Source organism: Centroberyx gerrardi, chromosome 18, assembly GCF_048128805.1.
Source record: "Centroberyx gerrardi isolate f3 chromosome 18, fCenGer3.hap1.cur.20231027, whole genome shotgun sequence".
Lineage (NCBI taxonomy): Eukaryota > Metazoa > Chordata > Actinopteri > Beryciformes > Berycidae > Centroberyx > Centroberyx gerrardi.
Window position 1 is genome coordinate 12,248,667 of NC_136014.1, and position 22,347 is coordinate 12,271,013.

Genomic DNA, 22,347 nt, shown 5'->3' on the forward strand with positions numbered 1-22,347 from the left:
CCAATAACGTCTTGACGCATACTTTCTGTTGCACAAACCAGAGGCAGAAGAATAGGGCTCTCTGTGGCGCCTCACTGCATGTTTGCAACGCTCCAGTTTCTGATGCACAGCACTTCTTACTTTCTTTGGAGAAATGTGTTCAACTCAAATTATCATGTTTTCCAAGTGCACTGATTTTATGTTACCACTCAAAGAAAGTGGGGCATGTTGGAAAACATAAGCCACCAAACAAATGCTGGTGTTTTTTTAGGCTGTTGAGTGTGTCAATGCTCCCACCCACTTGGTCAGTTCTTTTGTAAATACCAGTTTAGCTGGTATTTAAGGCTTTGACATGCAGTTTTAAATGGAAAAGTTTGTTTTATTATAGTTTTATTGAATTTTCAACGCCAGTGTCACACTTTAGCAGGCATATACTGTTTGTGCATAAATTGGAAAAGTCTGTTCAGCAAGAAGACAAAAGTTGGCAACTCTGCATAACCCTCATTGTTTACTTGTATTAAACTTTCTTTCTTTCTTTCTTTCTTTCTGCCTAGGTATCAGTATTACCTGCAGGTGAAGAAGGAGGTGTTGGACGGACGTCTCCACTGCACAGTAGAGCAGGGGATCAGACTAGCTGGCCTAGCAGTACAAGGTAACACGATAACACTCACACACACACACACATGCACACACACACACACATGCACACGTGAACAAATTAACTCCCATGTGAATAAAGTACGAGAGGGAGGCAGACAGCACAAGAGAGAGCGCAAACTCACACTTTCTCAGGTCATCTTGACTTCACTACCTAATATGGCTGCATACCACTAGGAGAGCCCAGTCCACTTGAGTTCCTATGGTATCAGAGTCCGTACACACACACACACACACACACACGCACACACACACTCCACCTCCTCAGTCTTGCTCTTGGGTGCTGTCTGTGTCCCCGGGGGGAATGTAAACAGACAGTTAGCTTATCACTACCACCAAGGTTAGCTTTAGCAGCATCAGGAAAACCCTTATCTGTCGGGAGGCGAGGATCCTCCGCTACACCTCCCCATGTCCGACAGACAGCAGAGCAGTACTTAAGGATGCACTTACAGGCCCTATCCAAAGCCTGAACCGACCGTATTATGGAGATGGTGCACAGGTGGCAGACAGTGGCTGTGTTGCAGCCTTTATCTGTAGATAGAGGCATTTACATTTTAGCCATTTAGCTGATGCTCTTATCCAGAGCAACTTACGTTAAAAGTGTCACTGTTTCTGTTGTCAGACGACAGTTATTCAAGGTCACTAAAGTGCTAACCTGACCAGGAATTATGTCGCACAGCTGTGACGTCAAAAAGATAAAATGATGGCTAACAAGCTAACGTTAGCACTTGGTAACATCTTGTGAGTTTTTGTCTCCTTATGCAGCCAATTTTGCCAATTTTGCCAAATGCCAAAAAAAAAAATTAAGTGCTAGAAATGCACAAAAAAACGGCCAGGGAAAAAAACTTCACAATATGCGACCAGCTTTTAGCTAGTTAGCACATCAAAGTTTAGATAAAGTTGTTTACACTCTTACAAAGTGAACATGCAGACCCAAAATAGCCCATATGCTAGCTTCTTGTGTTAAATTATGAATTATGTTAATGTACAGAGGCCTTCAGAGGAGGAACCGCATAGCCTATATGTGTTTTTAAATGTTTTTTGAACAGCAAATGTAATAGCCGAGGTTTAGTCAATCCATATCAGTGTGAATGTTCATCGCCTGAAACTATACAGTTTCTACTGTCTTAAAATATGAATGTACACAACACTGAAACATAGTTAAAATGCTTTCTTGAGATGGGCTTGCTTTGCTCTTCGTCTGAAAGATTCAATTATAAATCTGTGTGTGTGTGTGTGTTTTCTAGCTGACTTTGGAGACTTCACTCAGTTCATGTCTCAGGACTTCCTCAGGGAGTACGTGCTCTTCCCAGTGGTGAGTCCTCAAACCTTCACTCCTAAAATGGCTGTATATGTGCGTGTTTGTGTGTGTTTGTGTGTGTGTGTGTGTGTGTGTGTGTGTGTGTGTGTTCATATGTAGCCTGGAGGCATACATTCTTGTGTCACCTGTGTACCTCCTCCCTCTGCACCTGATTGACAGGCGGACGAGAGAGAAAGAAAGACAGAGAGAGAGACATACAGAAAGAGAAAAAGAGAAAGAGAAAATGGATATAGAAAATACAGGTGTGACATTGAACAAGTAGTATTGCACTTATATAAGTTAGATGAGAATCTAATATTTATGAGGTAATACAACATAAACTAACAATATTCAGAAAATCAAATTGTTACATGGTTGTTTGCTTCGTGACGACCACGGACACACATGGTCACCGGCTACAGTTTAGCTCCAAAAACTATTTAAGACAGTCTGCTGGAGAGAGAGTGTGTAGGGGAGGGGTAGAGGAGGAGGCAGAAATATTGAAAGCGGAAGAAGGTCTGAGGTTAATTCACAGGCCATCTCTCTCTTTCAGCGATGGAGTGTTTTAATGGAGGGCTAGAGTGAGTGGGTGCTGACGGGGGGGAGAGCGAGGGAGTATGGATGTAGCTGGAGTGTCATCTGATCCGCCTTCCCCCTCTCATGGAGACTTAACGTTTCACTCTCTCTTTCACCCCGTCACCCCTCCTCCATCTTCCCTCCCTTTCTCTTCCCCATTTCTTCTTAATCGCTGCTTCTTTTTCATCTCTTTTTCTCCCAATCCCTCTCTTCCTCCATCCCCTCTCCGTCACTCTTCTTCACTCCCCCCTTTTTCTCTTTGGTTTCTCTCTCAGAACTGGCCTCATGGAGACGAGGTGCTGGAGGAGTGGACTCAGAAAGTGGCTGAGGAGCACAAGAGTCACTGGTACTGTAGGCTTTTGCTTTATATGTGTGTGTGTGTGTGTGTGCACATCTGAAAGAGAGAGAGAGAAAGAGAAAGAGATTCTCAGTGCCCGGTGTGTGTCTGTGCTTTCCAGTCGAATGCAGCCCGCTGAAGCAGAGCTGCTGTACATCAAGGAGGTGGAGAAACTGGATGGCTTTGGCCAGGAGAGCTTTGCTGCTAAGGTAGATACATTACATACTTCACCAGCCCTTAACCCCCCATCCCCCCGCCACTGACACGCACACACACACACACACACACACACACACACACACACACACACACACACACACGACACAACATACTGTACCGGATAATCCAAGTAAATGAAACACCAATGTAAAGACTTCCTCCCCTCAGTGATGGTGGCTTTTTAATGGTTTGGGGATGTTTTTCCTGGAATGGATTGGGTCCATTCATCTCGCAGAGGGAAAGGTCAATGCTAATAACCACCATACAGACTTTGACTGATCATCTGGGCCCTCCATCTCCTTGTCTCAGATGCTGTTTCAGAATCTCCCGTACATGCTACATGCTTAATTGGGATCATATACAGCCATTGAGAAGACCTTGGCATATGGTTAACCCTGTCATAGTTGTTCACACTATTAGATGGCCACTTCGGCCTTGTTAATAGGACCAATTCCCATCAGAAAAGATAAATATCATGGGGCAAAACGAAAATAATAATTCAGTCAGTATTATTTAGAACTAGTAAATAGACTCAAACTGTACTTGGAAATGCAAACTACACCTCTGCAGAGCAGCCAAACCCTTTGACTGTGAGAAGACTTTATTGTGACCATACAATTGCTTTTTTAACTCTTTCACAGGACAACTACACCAATGACATTTTCATTGGCGTGTCCTTCATTGGAGTGTTTGTCAAACACCGAAACGGCAGATCCATCATGCTCCACAGGCAAGTCTTCCTCTCATCTTTATCTTTTTCCATAGCCTCTATGACCCTTGACCTCATTGGTGATCTAGGACTTCCTTCTTGAGAAGTCTTACAATGTAAATTTAGTTTGTGTGGGAAAATTTAATCCGTGGGTGTATTTTTGTGTGTGTGTGTGTGCGTGTGTGCCTGTGTTTCTGTGTGCGTGACAGATGGAAGGACATTGGTACCATAGCACACAACAAGTCGGCCATCACAGTGGAGATAACAAGTAAAGACGACACCATCATCTTTCACACGGTGAGTGTTGTGTCTGCTCATGGTCTCGCACCAAGGTAACGCAGCACACACAAACACGCACAAACACGCGTTGCACAAGGTTTTTCCGATGGGAAGCGCAACGAAAAATTGCACAAACGCAATACCAGATATGCCTGCGCCCAGACAAACACATGAACAAATTCCTTCTTGATTCTCTACAAGTGTAACCGGTATGTTATTTTGAAATATCTGTGTTTTTGTTTCCTCTGTGTTTATCCTCAGGAGGATATGGAAATGTCCAAGTACATCGCTCGCCTCTTCACGGCCAGACACAAGTTCTACAAACAGAACAAGATCTGTGCAGAGTAAGTCTCGAGGCCACCCAGACAGGCCAGCTGAAGGCCGTGGAGAACACATATTAGTTGTTTAAGTAGTTTAACCTCCATTTTTGGTCAAATAAAGCTTACCCACCTTTTGAAGGCTATACAAAAAGTATAATACAAAGAGTTGGTAGAATCAGATTAATGTAAATTAAGAAATTCAAGAAAATTAATGCAATTCTGAAAATTGAGTTTATTGTTTGGTTTATAGTGGTGTTTTTTGTGGTCTGGAGTTCATGGTTTACCCACTTGAAATTGAAATTGAATGTCACTGGTTTGGATTGATCAGGAAAAAAAGGCCATTCCTGTGCAGTTTATATCTGGATTCTGTAATGCTTGTCCATAGAAGTGCCTTCCCCTTTCTATTCTGCAACTACTTGTTCGTGCATCACTGTGCCTCTACTGTACTGTCACTTTATGTGTCTGTTTCTCCATAGGCCCGCCCACTCACCTGCGCCAATCAGGAGGCGACCCACCTGGACCCACCGCCTCTCTCTGGTACTGTCAGTCCCTCAGAGGCATTTGTTCTCTTTGCTATGATTTCAAACCTGTAGTATAAAATTGTTGCGCAGCGGTTTGAGCTTCAGCCTCCAAACTTGAAGTCCCGTATGCCTCTGGCCTGTATACATGAGACCACAAGCTAGAAGACAGAGGGAGAATTTGGGAGGGAGGACAGAAATGGCCGTGGTCAGGGATTTGACCTTGGTCTCCCACTTGGGGCAGCTCTTTATTGTGCCTGACAGTCTTGGTTTTAATGTGCGTGGGTGGTGTGGTGGGTGTTGTTGGAAAGTTGTAAGGGTGTTGCATGGTCTGACTTCCGGTGCGACAATGAAGGCAATGATTTGTGCGTCTCCCTCCCTGCTGGCCAGACAATGGCTCGGCTAAATGTGGCACAATAGCTCTTCAGTCAGTCCGCTGTAGCGCTCAGATGTCTATCTGGAGAACCACAGGCGTTGGTGGTTGACAAGTCACCATAACCCTAGAATAAGGCTGGGCTGGTGGCAGGCACCTGCTGTGTAGATGTCTGCAGAGAGAATGACGAAATTGAAATTCACATGGGAGCAATTTGCATGATTTTACTTTGTAAGGCAAATAAAATTTAAATTCTGGAACAATATTATTCATGAAGAAAAGGATTAGTTTGAAGAAATTCAGGGTGTATGTCATTGTAGGATTATTTTGAGTAGAGCCATGTTGCCATGAGTCATGGAGGATATATGCAGATAATGATAATATGCAAAGTATAATGAAGTATTGCATCTACTGTGTCTTCATTTAGCCGCGGCCCCAGTCCTGTAACTTCCAGTCAATGCATTCCCAGTATGGAGAGCATTATCAGGACACACAGAGCTCTCAAGGTACGTGTAAAGCACTGACACACACACACACACACACTAGGTTTCAACCCCTCCACCCCACTGCTTTCACCACAGTGTGATTTAAGAAAGTCTCCCTGATAATAACAGTTTGAAACATTTGAATAGGTCTAATTGTGCCTTTCCCATCAGGCGTGTGACTCACAGCCTATTTGTGTTTTAACGATCTCCCAGCCAATCAGAGTTCAACGCTTGGAGTGCAGAACACTGACCTCATTTGTGTTTCACTCTTTCATTCACTTGTTCACACACTCACTCTGCCTTATAATCCAAAGAGCTTCATGATGGCTTGACAGTAAAAAAAAAAGAGCAAGGGGAAAAACATTCTGGGTGTGCTACTATGTGTGGGTGTGAGATCATTTTGGAGTGTGACCTCAATCATCATACTCCATTTGTGTGGACTTGTGAGTATGTGTGTCTGCCTGCGTGTGGGTTTGAGATAATTTCACATGAGAGAATGCTGTACTTGTCAAATTGTCAGAAGAATAACATGCATACCACTGTGTTGGTGGTTGTGGGAACAAAACCCCAAAGTTCAAAATCCTTAAAAAAAGAAACTTCTCTCACACACTTTTCACCACTTTATTTATATTTACTTCTTCCCTCTTTCCCCCTCCAGACAGTATCTTCCATGACGACCCCTACTACAAGTCGGAGACCAGTCTGGACCGCTGCCCGGTGGACTTCGGCTTCCGTAACGGTACCGTACCCAACGGCAGCATGTACAGCAGCCCCAGCCTGAGCTCCCTCAACCACTCCCAGACCTTCGTCCAGCCCTCGCCCATCTCCTCCAACCTCAGCATCCCGGGCAGCGAGCTGATGCGCCCCGACTACATCCCCAGCCACCGCCACAGCGCCATCATCGCTCCGTCCTACCGGCCCACGCCCGAGTACGATGCTGTCATGCGGCAGAAGCGACGCATGCTCCCCGCACACCACGACCTGCACAGCCAATCACTGCGCAGTCTGAACATTAGTAATGCGTACGCTTACCGCCAGCCTGAGGCTCTGGTGTACAGCCAGCCGGAGATGAGGGAGAGGGGCCCCTATCATGGCCTGGGACCCAGCCCAGCACCCTACACACCACAGGTACTGGTGGATATTCGGGAGATATTCGATATCGTGGGAAAATATTGCAATATCCACAAAATATCGCAATATCGGCCAAAGCCTAGTTGGCACTATTTTGAAATGATTCTAAGATGCCTTGGATAAATTGTACTATGTGTTTGATATTGAAGCATCTTGTTCTTTGTCTACATCTCATATTGTTTTTTGTGACTGTGTCCGCCCTGCAGATCAGCTACAGTAAGCCAGTGTCCCATGGCCCCCACCAGGGAGGACCAGCGAGCAGCCAAGGCCCCTGTCAGTCAGCCTGCGTTAATGGAGGTGGAGTTGGCGGTGGGGGTGGAGGGGTAGGAAGCTCCATCTCTCACACTGTCAGCACACCGGAGCTGGCGAATACCAAACAGCAGGGCACCAACGCGGGATGCTACGCGGCTACGGCAAACATGCTGAGAAACCACATGTCGCGCCCCCCGCCACCTTACCCTTCCGGCTCCTTCCGCCCGGCCACCAGCACGCCGGACCTGGCCAGTCACCGGCACCGCTGCATCGGGGGCAGCAGCCCGGAGCTGGTCACCCGCATGGTGCAGCTGTCGGTCAAGACCTTCCAGCCGGACAGCTCGGCCGTGGTGCACCAGTCCCTGCAGGAGGTTAGCGAACCGTTAACGGCAGCTGCGAAGCACCGCTCCACCCTGGGCAAGAGACACAGCATGGAGGTGATCACTTGCATGAGAGGGGGAGGAGGAGGAGGGATGGAGGGCTTGGTGATGAAGGGCATGAATGCTCCTCTCCATCGGAGGAATACTCTAAGAGAGCAGGTGATGCCCCCTCAGCCCCAGCCCATTCCTCAGCCCCAGCCTCAGCCCCAAACTCCTCAGCCGCAACCCCAGCCTCAGCCCCAGCCTCCACCTCAGCAGCCTAAGGAGTTGCCCATGCAGATGCCTACCCAGAAAGCCCCCGAGGCCTCTGTAGCGCCACCTGGGCCAGTAGCCTACCAGCATCAAAAGACTCTCTCCAATGCAACCATGCTTATCCACAGCAGTGAGAGCGAAGAAGAGGAGGAGGAAGAGGAGGAGAGGCCTGAGCTTGATGTTCAGATACCGGGTCTGAACGAGGACATCAGCATCAGCGCCCAGCTCCAGGCTGCTCTGGCCAAGCTGCCCAACAAACCCCCTCCGGAGTACCCTGGTCCCCCTAGACCTTCGAGCAATGCTCAAATTCGCACCCACAATCACAACCACACTCACCACCACAACCATAATCAAGGACCACAAAACAACCAGGGACCAATGGACCCAAACCAAGCCCAGGCCCGAGCGCTCAAAGCTGGGCAGAGCCAGGGCGGTGGTGGGGGCGGGCCTGGAGGTGGTGCAGGTGGTGGTGGGACACTGACCCGTGGGGACCAGGCTGGGATGAATGGAGCGGTTCTGGGCCCGTCCATCTCAGAACCGGACCTGACCAGTGTGAAGGAGAGGGTGAGGAAGGAACCGGTCAAAGAGAGGCCGGTGTCAGAGATGTTCTCCCTAGAAGACAGCATAGTGGAGAGGGAAATTGCTCAGAGGGTAAGACCACCATTTACTAATTAAACTATAAATATGTTACCAATTCAATTAATGGTTTGATTTATGCCAATGCCAATATATCTTATATTAGTTAAATATGTTTACTATGTATGAAAATAAGGTCTGACTTTTAGACTTGCCATATGTCATGTCATATATCTATGATACCCAACTCTAAACAAGAAGTCAAAATGTTACAGCAATCATGAGATAGAAAAGTGTTTCAATAGAAGCCGCAAGACAAAACTTCATTCTGTATTGGAAACAAAACAACCACTAAGTATTGCAGCTTGTTGTTTGCTAGCTAGTTTCATAGCTCCTGATTAGCAGTAATCCCGCATTCAGCACCTGAGAGGGTAACATTAGGTTCTCAGTCCCCCCAGGCAGCTAAAACCCATTAATCCCACAGATTACACTTTGGGTTGGGTGTTCTTGTGTAGCTTGGTTCCCTGGTAAGGCGCTAACATTTGACACAGCACCAGTGTCCAGGTCTAAGTTAAAACACATAATCGCCTCCCTTAGTAGCGGTAAACCTCTCTATTAAAAATCGAGTTAGTGTGTTTGAACGAGAAAACCTGTGTGTACGTACTTGCACACGTGTACTCAAAGCTTATATTATAACATTCCAAAAAATTCTCAGTCACTTCCTTTACCTACAGACCCCTTTAAACCTTCCAAAGCTTAACCTCCCTCATCCTTACCAGTTGGTTTAGCCTTGTACCTAGCAGGTGCCCCTGGTGACCCCCAAGCTGTTGTTTGGGCTGTCCCAGAAGGGATGGGGGAGGTGGGAAAGAAGGGGGGGTAGTCCTGGAGGTTTAATAGCAACAGAGATTAGGAGAGGTAATCCTCGGAGGAAGGAGGGACCAGGCAATATGGGTCAGAGTTTGGCTAGCATGGTAGAGAGAAAAAAGAGACGGGGTGACAGACACAGACACAGACACAGCAACGAAAGGGTAAAAGAGAAGAAGGTACGTGTGAACAAACAAGGTGAGACTGAAAGAATGCAAAAGAGTGTGAGGAAGCAGAAAAGGAGAAAAGCTAAGTGAGGCAGATAAGAAGCTACAGGTCCGTTCCTAATAGGCCGGAGAGTTAGTCTTGTTAGTTCACGTCTTTGGACAGGACACAAGGGGATTGATACAGCCAGGTTTGGCCACGAAAAGAACACACACACATACACAAGAGGGCAGCCATTCACACACACACACACACACACACACACACATATACACATGCACATCAAATTCTCCCCACCCACCTCTAGAGACGCACAACACACACATACACACACACACACACACACTCCAGTCAGGCCAGGGCAGGTCAGTGAGTCTTGCATTGCTGCTGGTACCTGTAACCATGACAGCGGGCCTGTCCTCTCTCTTGAAGACGCTGGAGAGACAGAAGATGTCTGTGGACTCCATGAAGAGACCCTTGATGATGGCCGCCCTCAACGGACTCTATGTGGCCCGCATGCCTGTCCCCGAGAGTCCTGCGGAGGACGGCGCCAAGTCTGCTACCGACGAACGGGTAAGACGCTCGCTCACTCCACATGAAAATTCATGTGGAGTTTTTTTGAGTCTTTAGGATTTCATGTCTTTAATTGTGTATTATGAAGTATTTTGTAACATCTAACAAATGTTGCATGTTTTTTTGTTTACGAGCATCATCAAGACAATATCTGTGATTTATGGTGTAAGTTATAGTATACATTGATACATATTGATAATGATGGTTTTATGCTTGAAAAACGTTGCAACTACTGCATTACTGTCGGTCTTACAATCCGCAAATATGATACTTCTGACCATGACAGTTTTGGGTTTATTTACATGCATTCTTCTAATTGACTTATTAGCTTATAGATGCGAAATAAGCTTTTAAGAACTTTGTTTCACCCACAATAGCTCAAAATCTAGACTTACTTTACTCCAGGTATTCCAGGCATTGCAGATGTAAACAATTTCATATTCAAATACAATTGTGCCACAATTATACTATTACTACTATCCTGGATTGTCCTTTCAGTCAGTTACATGATCAGAACATTTCTCCAAAGCTGTTTTTCTTTTTTTTTCTTTTTTGTTTATGATAGAAGGATTATAGATTTGGCATTTTAACCACAGTAGCTATCTGATGACAATGAGGTAGCTGGGCTAAATGATATACCCATAAAAGTTAATGACAGTCTCGTTTGATCACACTAATTTAATGCATTCCATTTCCAGTATACTGTGTCTATTTGCTGGCTATTCAGTGCTGAGGTGTGAAACCCAGCCTTTGTCCTGACTGTTGCTAAGCTAACGGGGGCAAGCCCTAAGTGGGCTGTGGAACGCGTGGCATGGTGGTGCTTATCGCCTCTGGGCCCGCTGGTATGTTAAGAATGTGACCCGAGAGAGAGGGAGAGAGCTGGAGAGAAAGAGTGATAGAAAGAGAGAGAGAGAGAGACACTGCCCTCTCAATCATGACTGGCCTAATAAACACGTTCCCCCACCGGGCTGAATACCATAGAGAGGTACCACTGAGTATCCTGCTCTATTGCGTTGACACGTTATACATGGGTTGAATTCTTGGGGTTTGATATCAAAGCCTGTATTCAGCTGTGAGTGATGGCGAGTGTGTGGGAATGTGGCAGCATATTGTAAATAGATTTCTAGAATTCCTTGGTGTGAATAGTCTCAGGTATGGTGGAATGTAAACGAATAAAGGCCCTTTGGGGACTGAAAGAGGAACCTCTCAATGATGTGTCGCTTTGGAATTCAAAGACTAACCGTTCTCTCTCTCTCTCTCTCTCTCTCTCTCTCTCTCTCTCTCTCTCTTTCTCCCCCCCAGTGTAAGACCTTGGAGTTGAAGCTGGAGGAGGAGCGGGTCTTCACTGAGTATGAGCAGGTGCCCAAGAAGAGGGCCGACTGTGTTCTCACCACGGCAACGCTGGCCGACAACGGCGAGCGCAACCGTTTCCGTGACGTCGTTCCGTACGAAGAGAACCGGGTCGAGCTTGTACCCAACAAGGAGAACAACACGGGCTACATCAACGCCTCGCACATCAAGGTGCGCCTGGGGTCAGGGGTCAAGGGTCAGAGGTCAGGGGTGTGGCAATGTCTTTGCGCCTCAAAAGGTGCAAGCTAGACAGAGAGGTTTGTGTTTTAGAGATGTTTATAGCTCCTACCCATTTGCTCATGAAAGGCAGGAGGAGGTCTTTCTCCAAGTAGATATAGATAGATAATATAGTAGAATATTGTCTTTTGTGGCATCCTGGTGGCTCAGTATGCTAGGATGCATATCATGTACATGTGATGTCCTAGTTTTGAATTTGGCCTTTGTCGCATGTCTTTCCTGTCTTTCCCCTATCTGTCCTGTCTCTCTTCACTGTGAACTGTCTAACAAAGCAGTAATAAGCAGTAATGACGTAAAGATAATCTTTTCTAAAAATGTATATTGACTTTGGTATCAAGTCAAATGTATTGATAAAATGTTTTTAATGAAACTGGTCTGTCACAAAGTGCTTTACATAAGTCACGTCAAGTTTGTTTGTGTAGCCCTTAATCACAGTTGCAGTGCCAAAGGGCTTCACAACGCCCACATCACGAAACAATAAATGAAAACGAAGAGCAGTAACCTAGACTGCAGCCTAGATGCATTCACCTCTCCGGTGTTCTTTGTTGTGGTCATTTCTGAGCAGGGAAGGTCAGAAGGAAAGGATGAAAGGCAGCCATTGAAGGTTGTTTGGGCCTTTAAGCTCACAGAGCTTGTGGAATTCCCAAGGAATGTAGTCCAAACTCCAAACCCTCTTAAGTCAACCTGAGCTGCTCTCCCTAGCCCTCTATTCATTCTCAGCTTTTAACCGCAAGCAGCGTGTGCGCGCATGCTTGTGTGTACGCATGTGTGCGCATTTATGTGGCTGTATGCGTGTTGTGTGTATGCCTCATTGCAGCACAGTGCGCGAGTGCGATCACCAAAGCAGTACTGAATCGCTGCCTATCACCATGTAACCCTCTTACTTCCCTGCCATCTAAGGTAGCTGCTGCAGAACAAAAGGCCTTGTTTATTCCCTATCCATCTCTTAATACAGTGTTTACAGTCACGAGGTGGCCTGAGAAATCAGCTGGAACACGCTCATTACCTAATGGCATTCCAAAGTATTGCTAGGGGCGGAGTGTATTGTCAATGGGAAGTGTTTCTGTACAGTGTGTGGACCTGTGATTATTAATGAGGTAAAGCTAGAGGAGGGAAAGGTGTCTAAACAGGAGAGAAAGAGAAGACTGGATGAAAAAGACAGATGTTGATACTGCCCTCCAGTGGTGGATGACAGTATTGTCAATATCAGTGAAAGGGCTGTTGACATTTTCTACATTTTAAAATATGAATTCATTTTTTTTATGTGTGTGTTTTTATATGTATATTTGTTTTAGGTTTGGTTGCTAGTGAGCAAGTGGTTGCATTTGTTTGCATCATCTGTTTATGCCTGTGTAGAGGGATTCTTGTTTGTACTGCGATCTCTGTAATCTCCTTGTGCAGTAATTGATTCTTTGTGTGTGTGCGTGTGTGTGTGTGTGTGTTCCCAGGTGACGATCAGTGGGGAGGAGTGGCACTACATTGCCACCCAAGGCCCGCTAGCCAACACCTGTGCCGACTTCTGGCAGATGGTCTGGGAGCAGGGGGTCAACGTCATCGCCATGGTTACCGCCGAGGAGGTACACACACACACACGCACGCATACACACGCAGATGTGGATATTTTTCAGAGGCCAACAGCTGGTGTCTGTCTGTGTGTGAGTAATAGGATGACAGTGAGAGAGTGTGTTTGTGTGTTTCTCTGTGTGTGTGCGTGTCTGTCTGTGTTTGTGTGTCTGTGAAAGTGTCACAGCCCGTCCCATGTATCTGTTTCCCCAATCCCCCCCCATCTGTCCATCCTTCCCCCCGCTCGCCGATCCATCCTCACCCACCCGTCAACCTCTCTTCCGTGCAGGAGGGCGGCAGGTCCAAGAGTCACCGCTACTGGCCCAAGCTGGGCTCCAAACACAACTCGGCCACTCACGGCAAGTTCAAGGTCACCACCAAATTCCGCACCGACTCGGGCTGCTACGCCACCACGGGGTTAAAGGTCAAACACTTGCTGTCCGGCCAGGAGAGGACGGTCTGGCACCTGCAGTACACCGACTGGCCAGAGCACGGCTGTCCTGAATACGTCCAGGGATTCCTCTGTGAGTAGGATCGTCTCTGGCGTTATGCTTAACAACTGTTACTTTCACAACAACTGAACAACAAAATGCTTCTATGTGTTAAACCACGTTCAACCAATGGGGAGGGAAAGCTGTCATTTCGTTCCCTGCTGTTTGCGTTCAAAAGTGGCCGTCAAAATTAACTGGATGGTTTGTATATTTATTTTTGCTGTGAAATCGATTGTTATCTCAGTGTTTCACATGATCTGCTGGCATTAAAATACAATACTATAGTTTTCATTGAGATTGGACTACAAAGTTTGTTGCACAGATGACATCTGATGTCATTGCTACAGTCAACTCCTGTCATTCAGCGCAATATCAAGGCTGTAGTTCTTTTCTACAAGTATCTGTACACTGTTATGCCTTTGCAACAAAATGTTGTTTCATCTCATTCATAGCTGATGTAGCTTTGTGTCACAAAATGTCTGATATATGAAAGTTCAAGCTGTTACTAATTTATAATCAATTATTAAAAATCCCCCTATGGGAAAATGATGGTGATTCTTTTTTCTTTGAATGCAACCAGCAGATGGCATAAGTTGACACTTTCCCTCCCCATACTCTCTTCAGCATGGCAGACATAACACACTCATCTTGTCTTCGTCTCCTCCTCCTCCTCTGCAGCCTACCTAGAGGAGATCCAGTCTGTGAGGAGGCACACCAACTCCATGCTGGACACCTCAAAGAGCCTCAATCCTCCTGTGGTGGTGCACTGTAGTGCCGGGGTGGGACGCACCGGAGTGGTCATCCTCACTGAGCTCATGATCAGCTGTCTGGAGCACAACGAGGTGGGTGGACAGTCAAGGCCCCCATTAGACGGGTTCAAGCCAAGACCAAGACCATAATTGAGTCAATGCCGAGATCGAGTGAGGGCAGAGAGTCTTTTTCAAAACCACGGCATTTATTTGGCAGGATATATGAAGCGTTATATGATTGCATTCTATTCATACCATTTTGGGTCATAGCCTGATATGCCGGATGGAAAGAAACATGGTTAAGGTGTTGACTGGTGGACAAAGGTGGACAAAGCGCATTCCACATTGACGCCCAGCAATAGCTGAGACTGATACAAGTCCGAGGCCACAGAACTCGTGACTTGAGACTGTATTGAATTGGATGAATAGAGAAACAGTGAGAGGAGAGTTGTTTGGAAAGATGCACTAAGTTTGCAAAACACCATAAACACATGCTCAATCAGTAGACATTTAATAGACTGACCAGGTGAATCCAGGTATGATCCCTTATTGATTTCATTGCTTGAAATGAAATGCAAATATACATGAAGGCAGGTGAATGACGGACTTTTAAATATTAACACACGAGACATAGACTGTGAAAAAGAGGGGATACAACTCAATATAAGGAAGTTGTTCCTAATACTTTGTACTCTTGAGTGTATACCTCCTGTTGCTTCTCTTCTCTTTTTACCCAATATGAATGCAGCTCTGTTACTGCAATAGGGCTGAAAAGACTAATACATTTCTCAGTTTACACTAGACTACTTGTTCTAACTCTTCTCTTCCCTTTTCCTTCTTTTCTTCCTCAGGGGGTGGAGGTTCCCACCATGCTGTCGGGGCTGAGGCAGCAGAGGATGCTGATGGTGCAGACCATCTCCCAGTACAAGTTCGTCTACCAGGTCCTCATCCAGTTCCTCAAGAACTCCCGCCTCATCTGAACCAGTGACCCCCGGGCTCGTGACCTTTGACCTTACGAGATGTGACAGAACGGCAGCAAATGACGACAATGTTACTTAACAAAAGTATAAGGACTGTACAATGAGTATAGCTGATAGATGCCCTTCATTTGACTGTATTTTTGGGGTCGTTGGCTTCGGTGAGTGGCAAATGTGTAAGCAGAATGCTGTTAGAAGTAACTCCACTTAGACTTTGAGTTTCTTTTAATTATATTGCTTACACGTCTGCTGTTGAACGGCCGTTTGCGGATATGGAAAGTGGAGGGCATTCGTATACAAACTCAAGTCCAAGGAGGAGAGGTTGTGTGTTGGCCTGTATAGAAATGGACATCCATTTCTCCTGAGCAGTGTGCTCTGTTTTTGTTCTCTTTTCTTTCCTTTCCTCTTAGCGTTAGCCTGTCTAGCCAGCGCAGTTCTAGCCAACGAGGAGAATCTGAGAGAGTTCATCAGAAGCGGTACCTAGCAAGCAAGTGGCTAACAGCTGCACGTTCACATTTAACAACTGTCTAGCTATTTTTTTGTTTTATCTCAATAAGTTCCTATTTTTTTATATATATATTTGAAATAACTCTTTTTTTTATGGGTAATAGATGTCAAAATCAGGAAACCCATATTGGATCCAGTTGATCTAAAATGCTAAGATGATGCTTTGTTTTGTTTCATCAAAATAGAACATTTCTCAAGGAAAATGTCTTGAGAAATCAAGTCCCAGTTTCAGTTTACATAGATTAGCTGCCTGCTACATTTCTCTATTAATAATCCATTATTAGAAATGGCACTATGCTGCATGCACAGTAGGTGGCAGCAGTGTTATTAATACTATTTCTTATTTGATGTACACTCTGAAAGAGTTTGCCAAACAAAAGTATTCTTTTAATAGCTGTTCTAAAATCTTCCTTGATATTTAACAGATTAATATAGCAAGCATTTGCTTCAACATTTCAACATATTGTTTTGTTTTGAAAAGAAAACAAATGTTTGTTTGTTATTATTTATTTCTATCAAGACTGTGGTCATCTTTTCTGTTATGAGTGCAGCAAATGTGGAGCATTGACTAGCATATTATCACTTCCTTGCCCTATCAAGTTTTTTTTTTCATCTGAACTCATTTTTCCCACGACTTTTTATGTGCATCCTTCTGAAGTAGCCTCATTCCATACATTTCTATTACCCCCCCCCCCCCCCCCCCCCTAAAAAGTGCTTGTTCATTAAGTTGGTGGCAGGTGATACAAGTGATATCACCGCTCACAGATGCAGTCAGTAGAGAACCGTGTCCTCATACAGTAACTATACATCTTTGTGCCTTATTGAAACATGCAGCACAGGGAGAAGCTGCCCGGCTGATATCCCCAGAGAGGGATAGGTGTTCATACAGTTCAGAGCCAACCTTTTTTAGGGACTTGGGTGTGCAGGGTTTGGTAAACTAAATTCCATTTTACCTCCAAAGGTTAAATCTCTGAATCAGTATTTAATAGCTTGTGTTCTGTTATAAGAAAGTCATTAATTCTAACATTTCAAATCACTTACCTAGTTCTCCAACATCTGTCTATGGCTGTTTTTGGCTGTAGATGAACGCTGATGGTCTTGGTTCAGTATTAGGCGTTATAGTGACCAACCTGTCTTTGCCTCAAAAGGCGGCCATTTCCTCTAATCTTCTGACCCAAACCCACTAGATTATAGTATTACCATGTGCCTAAATCTGTCTACAGAATGACTGCATTCTGTAGATTTTCATTTTATATGTATGTTAAATCTTATCTTTTTTTTATTTCTCTGAATTGTAATGCAAAGCAAGCCATGTCCAAAGTAACTTTGTACATAATGGGCATGTGAGAAAAGATTTCTACGAATGTTATATAATTTGTTTGACTTGGTACCCTTAAAATACCGCAAGATAATAAACTATGCATGCTTTTTTATATTCCAATGTATATATCTATTCTCAGATAAGTATAAGCTTTATGCTCTCTTGACATATAAGTGTTCTGTTGCACTTCTGTTCTTTTTGTGACAGTATTTTCTCTGCACTGCATTCCAATGTTTGTTTTTGTTTTATTGTTTTTTCCCCCTAATTTTTCGGCAGAATTCCCGAATACCTTTCAAAATATGTGTACATATGTTTTGTATATGCTTTTTCAGTGCATCAAAAGTCTTTTTTTTCTCTCCCCAGACATGTATGAAGCTGTCGTACTTGCTCATTATGCAATAAAGCCTTATTTTCTCTAAGAGTGTGGCCACAACATCATTTATTTTGGGATTGTGTGTGTGTGTGTGTGTTGGCAGGGGAGGGGGTTTCTTTCCCCTCACAGTACTGGAGACATGAATTAACACAGTATCACACAAGGTGCTAATTGCAAAAACAATGCTGAATCACAGCCCTCCATTGTGACACGGTCACATTCCGCGGCTTTTAATAGGCCCCTGGTGACAAAGCAGTTGTCCTGATTGGCTGAGAGCGATTTTGTTGCGTTGACCCCCGCCCACATACGTAAACTCAAGACTGATGGAAGACATTACAGCTGACGAGCCAATCACAAGCCAAGACAAACACAAAAACAGCAACAGATTGGAAAAGAACTCTTTATATGAGTAAAAACACCTTTCACAATGCCAAAGTTTGTCACATTCACACAATATTCCACACATGAACATTAAAATCTGCTTAGTACAAAAGCACTCAACAACTTACTGTCCATACTTAAATATCATTGCATAAAAAACTTGAATACTCTTATCTTTGCTTCAGTACCAAAGCGAGAATAAAGTGCCTATAGTTCTGTAAAGCTCCTATTCATCGGAGTGTATGCAGTCCATAGGGATCAACGATATTACGTTCTCAGATTTCTTTAATCTTTCTCTTCATTTTTTCTGTGCCATCTCTTTGCGCAACTCTGTCAGGTAGAGGTGATCCTTCCCGTGAGCCACCTCCATTATGGCCATAGCCTGTGCAAACACACACACACAAATTAGTTTTACAGCTATCTTACATGTACTCACAGTATGCACATATTTGACCTTAGTAGTTACCTTCTTGAGAGCGCTGAGGCCCATAGAATGCTTCTCCAGCCCCATGTAGAGTCTGCCCAGCTTCAGGTACATGGAGGACACGTTCAGAGAGTAGGCTGGATACAGCTTGCTGCACAGGACAGGGATCACACACAGTTACTAGACTCAAAAACACGTGAATCACTGCGTTAAAAGAGCAAAATAGATAAAATAACGTGAATATTAAGGATAACAGAAATATCTTCCACATAAGTCTTACTGAATCAATACCAAATGACAACCAAGATCAAACAAGACCTTTGATTTCCATTCCTAAAACCACTTTTTCTTCCTGGGCTCGCTGTAATCATAAGGAATATCATAGAGGAAAATGGATAACTTCTAAGACACTGAAAAAATCAAATTTGACCACATATTCACATATTGAGGACACATTTTCACATCGACTTTACACAACTAATGCCACCGCAGAGCAACTACTGGAAATTGTCATTGGGCTTCCACAGTCTGTAATGTCTGATCTTATGTAACAGCTCTGTGACAATTCATGGTTAAGAGATGTGGATTTTTGAGCGTTCACTTTTTTAGGAATTACTTAGCACCTGTAAGGTTTGAGGATCTTCTCGCCGTAGCTGATGGCTCCGTCCCAGTCCTCCATGTAGAGGCACACCCCCATGGCCTGGTACATCATGTGGAGCATGTATACGTTGGAGTCATCGAACACAGCTTCCATCTTGTCCAGGCTCTGCTCGCACATCTCCATCAACTCACTAGGGGGTGCCAGAGAGTCAAGGCTGCATCAACACAGGCTGAGGCTGAATGTGAACGCCAAAGGGCCTCAGAGCTTCACCATGCTCTTATAGAAGTTAATTTTGTTCTGAAGGCAGCATCACTTCTCAGAATCGACCAATCACGAGTCTGCTGATAACCCTCAACTATTTCACTGCAAGCTCCAAGCGGATGGACACTAATTGCCACTATTTGCACTGAAATTATTTACCAATTAAACGGTCATACAGCTTAAGCTTTGAGAGTAATAAAATTGGATGAAATAATAAATCAAATCCCTCAAAGTCTACCTGCTTGAGTACAATGAGGTCACCTGAAGATGTGCAATATAAAATGTCTGTCAGTGGCTCTGCTGTTACGTGAGAGCCGTAGGTGTTCTTGATAAAAAATGAAAAGGACAAACTAATTGTGCTAGATAAGGGAGTGTACTGGAGAAGCAGACACCGTATCTAATGGCATATAAGGATATTTTTCTGGTGTTTGACGGCCCGGAACTCTCTCATGGTGTTCCTGGCGTAGCGCACCATGTTGCTGACGACCTCTGGCTCGATGGGGTCAGCCCGCTTACGCACTTTCAGCTTCGCCTTGTCCTGAAGGCAAGGAGAGAAGGGCGAGCATGTGAATTAAAGTGGCAGGTGTATGAATTATAGGATACATTCTCTCAGCAAGGGCCCAGAAGCGCTGGTCTCCTCTTGTGTTTGTTAACTAAAATGATGAACACGTGTATGCTATTCTATTTTCTCTTTTTTCCTTCAGCACTTTATATATGGACTCTTACTTTGGACTTGGTTTTACATTCCTGGCAGTCACAGGTGAAGTAGTACGAGTCTCTCAGCCTTTCGTTGCGGTCGTCTGTTGGATAGAGGAGGTCTATGTAGCTGATGAGCACCTAGAAGTACAAATAAAGAGACACAAGGACACACACATTGAGCACATGTTGTGTTTGAATCCTCGTTAAGACACACACTCCATCCATAAGACGTTTTATCTTGAGTGTCTCAAAGACAGATTCCCTGGTAGGTAGCCCTTAAACCACAGGTTTAAAGGTCAGGTCTGAAAATAACCCCGCCAGCGTCTTTAATCAGCTGCTGCACCCCCCTCCATATATATACACACACACACACATACACACACACACACACACTGCTGTTCTTCAAAAGCCCTGACTTGACACACTGACCAGTGACCCAGTAGACCACCAGTGACCTCACATCCTGCTCATGCCTCCGCCTCACACACCTTTAAATCACACATCTCAACTCTCTCTCCCAGTCTTTCGTGTCTATCTCTACTTTGAACTGTCAAATAAAAAAAAATAAAAAATTCTTTAAAAAATAAACAAAACAACTACAACCAGTCAGGTCTGTTCCAGGATTAGAAAAGGGTGGGTGGGTAAATCTTTGAAAATGTTTATGTGATATGGCATACAACTATTTTCTACTCAGAATGTATATACAGTCTAGTCTATATACTGAAAGCAGCACAATACACTAATAACGTCAGAAGAAAAATGTTTGGCTTACTGATCAGGTAAAGTCAACATATCATTATATATCATTGGATGATGAAACAATGCTGGCGAGAGATTACATAAAGAAGAATAATAAAAGGGGCAAAGGAAACTAATTTGAGTTTCATAACCAAGATCAAGACAAGACCGAGTCAAATACATCCGACACCGAGACAAGACAAGGCCATGACATTTTGGTCTTGAGAAATAAAGAACTGAGTAGAGGCAATTAAACATGAGGGAGTTACTGTTCTTCACGCAGCTTCTTCAGGGCTTCCAAACCCTAAACTGGCCTGTAGCAGATTCCCAGTAAGGGGTTTCACCTTTCAGACGTCAAACAAATCATTTATCAAAGCTTTAATCCACCATGAAATCTGGCTCACAATCAGAGTAAATATGATGTGCAAACGTTTCACACTCCTCTCGTAACACACTGCTCCCCCCCTTCCATTGACACACACACACACACGCTCGTGAAAAACCCGAACCCGACCCAACCCCCCTCTGTTGGCAGCTGTCCCCTTTCCTCACCTCATCTCCAGGCTTCATGTGCTGCACGGCCCGCACCTCGGCCGCCGTCCCCTTGAATGTGACGATGACGCTGGGAAGACAGCTGTGGTTTATCAGCGCCACACTGAGGGGAGAGGGAAGCAGAGAGGTTACATCGCACCGCCGCACTCCACTTTCCCTGTTTCACACACGTCCTCAAATACATTCAGGTGAGGAGGAGAAGGGATGAGGTAGGAGCAGTGGGAGAAGGGACACATATACATATTATAGGATGTAGGAGAGACATAAACACTATTTATTTTTAAGTGGTATTAACACGGTGCTGTAATTGTGCTTATGTATGTAGAGGCCTGACAAAGAACTGAGAGGGCAAATTCACCTTCACACAGCCATATTATAAACCAAACAGCCATAGCAGGGAGCAGATTTGACGACCAAATGATCAGCTGGAGAAGACAAAGTTTTCCTTTTCTATCAGGTTGGGATAAGATAAGGCGTTCTGGCTTACTACGGTTCAATGCAAAAGGACAAAAAAAGAGCCAGTAGAGTGTCCATATTATAGGGCTTATGTGTGATTCCATTAATTCTTAAAAAAAAACATTTTTCACCCAGGGAATCATCCAGGGAAGGTGTACTGTGCATGTACAGGAGGTGGGCAGAATTACGGAAACACCACATGAAAAAGGACTTTGAACTAACTAACTAACTAACTTTGAAGTAACTTAATCACCATTACAAAGGCACCTGCACGGGCAAGTCATATTGAGTCGAATGCCAATGTGTCAGCTTTAAAAGAGTTCTGACAATTACCACTTTTATATGTGAGTTTTCAAAGAGACACGAGGCAACTAACTGAGATCAGAAGACTAACAGAGATCTGAAGAGGACAAATAGTTAGCGCCCAAATTGCACGTGCATCGGTCACAAAAGCTACAAAATGATTTCATGTGGTAAAGGGAACAGTCTTGAAAACCACGACCACATATGCAACACACGGACAAACTGCATCTGCAAAGACGAATAGAGGTTGCCAGATGAAGCTCACCCGCAGGGATAGACAGACATTTAGCAGAACAGTTGCTAAACACAACAATACTGCGGCCTCAAAAATCACCACAGAATTGAATCAACGCTTTCTGTATCCAAGGCCAAAGCACAAAGATGCATAACCTGGTGCAAGGAGCACAAAACCTTATTGA

The 22,347-nt window shown here is 44.6% G+C and overlaps 2 protein-coding genes across 2 annotated transcripts in view; one reads left to right on the forward strand and one right to left on the reverse strand.

Moving 5' to 3' along the window:
- The window catches only part of LOC139926140 (tyrosine-protein phosphatase non-receptor type 14-like), a 38,758-nt gene extending 21,218 nt beyond the window's left edge, over positions 1–17,540 (forward strand). Inside the window, exons 4-20 of the mRNA XM_071917737.2 lie at positions 534–631; positions 1,884–1,951; positions 2,788–2,858; positions 2,971–3,058; positions 3,710–3,798; positions 3,987–4,074; positions 4,318–4,400; positions 4,853–4,913; positions 5,695–5,773; positions 6,411–6,880; positions 7,090–8,418; positions 9,805–9,945; positions 11,248–11,466; positions 12,981–13,109; positions 13,385–13,619; positions 14,265–14,428; positions 15,187–17,540. Coding sequence (XP_071773838.1) covers positions 534–631; positions 1,884–1,951; positions 2,788–2,858; positions 2,971–3,058; positions 3,710–3,798; positions 3,987–4,074; positions 4,318–4,400; positions 4,853–4,913; positions 5,695–5,773; positions 6,411–6,880; positions 7,090–8,418; positions 9,805–9,945; positions 11,248–11,466; positions 12,981–13,109; positions 13,385–13,619; positions 14,265–14,428; positions 15,187–15,315 — 3,541 coding nt within the window. The 3' untranslated portion in view covers positions 15,316–17,540. The remainder of the gene's footprint in view (positions 1–533; positions 632–1,883; positions 1,952–2,787; positions 2,859–2,970; positions 3,059–3,709; positions 3,799–3,986; positions 4,075–4,317; positions 4,401–4,852; positions 4,914–5,694; positions 5,774–6,410; positions 6,881–7,089; positions 8,419–9,804; positions 9,946–11,247; positions 11,467–12,980; positions 13,110–13,384; positions 13,620–14,264; positions 14,429–15,186) is intronic.
- Positions 17,541–17,958: 418 nt separating this feature from the next.
- LOC139926150 (N-lysine methyltransferase SMYD2-A-like) overlaps positions 17,959–22,347 on the reverse strand; it is an 11,948-nt gene continuing 7,559 nt past the window's right edge. The window contains exons 7-12 of the mRNA XM_071917755.2: positions 21,170–21,272; positions 19,907–20,017; positions 19,598–19,718; positions 18,942–19,116; positions 18,361–18,469; positions 17,959–18,276 (exon numbers count right to left, since the gene is read on the reverse strand). Coding sequence (XP_071773856.2) covers positions 18,193–18,276; positions 18,361–18,469; positions 18,942–19,116; positions 19,598–19,718; positions 19,907–20,017; positions 21,170–21,272 — 703 coding nt within the window. The 3' untranslated portion in view covers positions 17,959–18,192. The remainder of the gene's footprint in view (positions 18,277–18,360; positions 18,470–18,941; positions 19,117–19,597; positions 19,719–19,906; positions 20,018–21,169; positions 21,273–22,347) is intronic.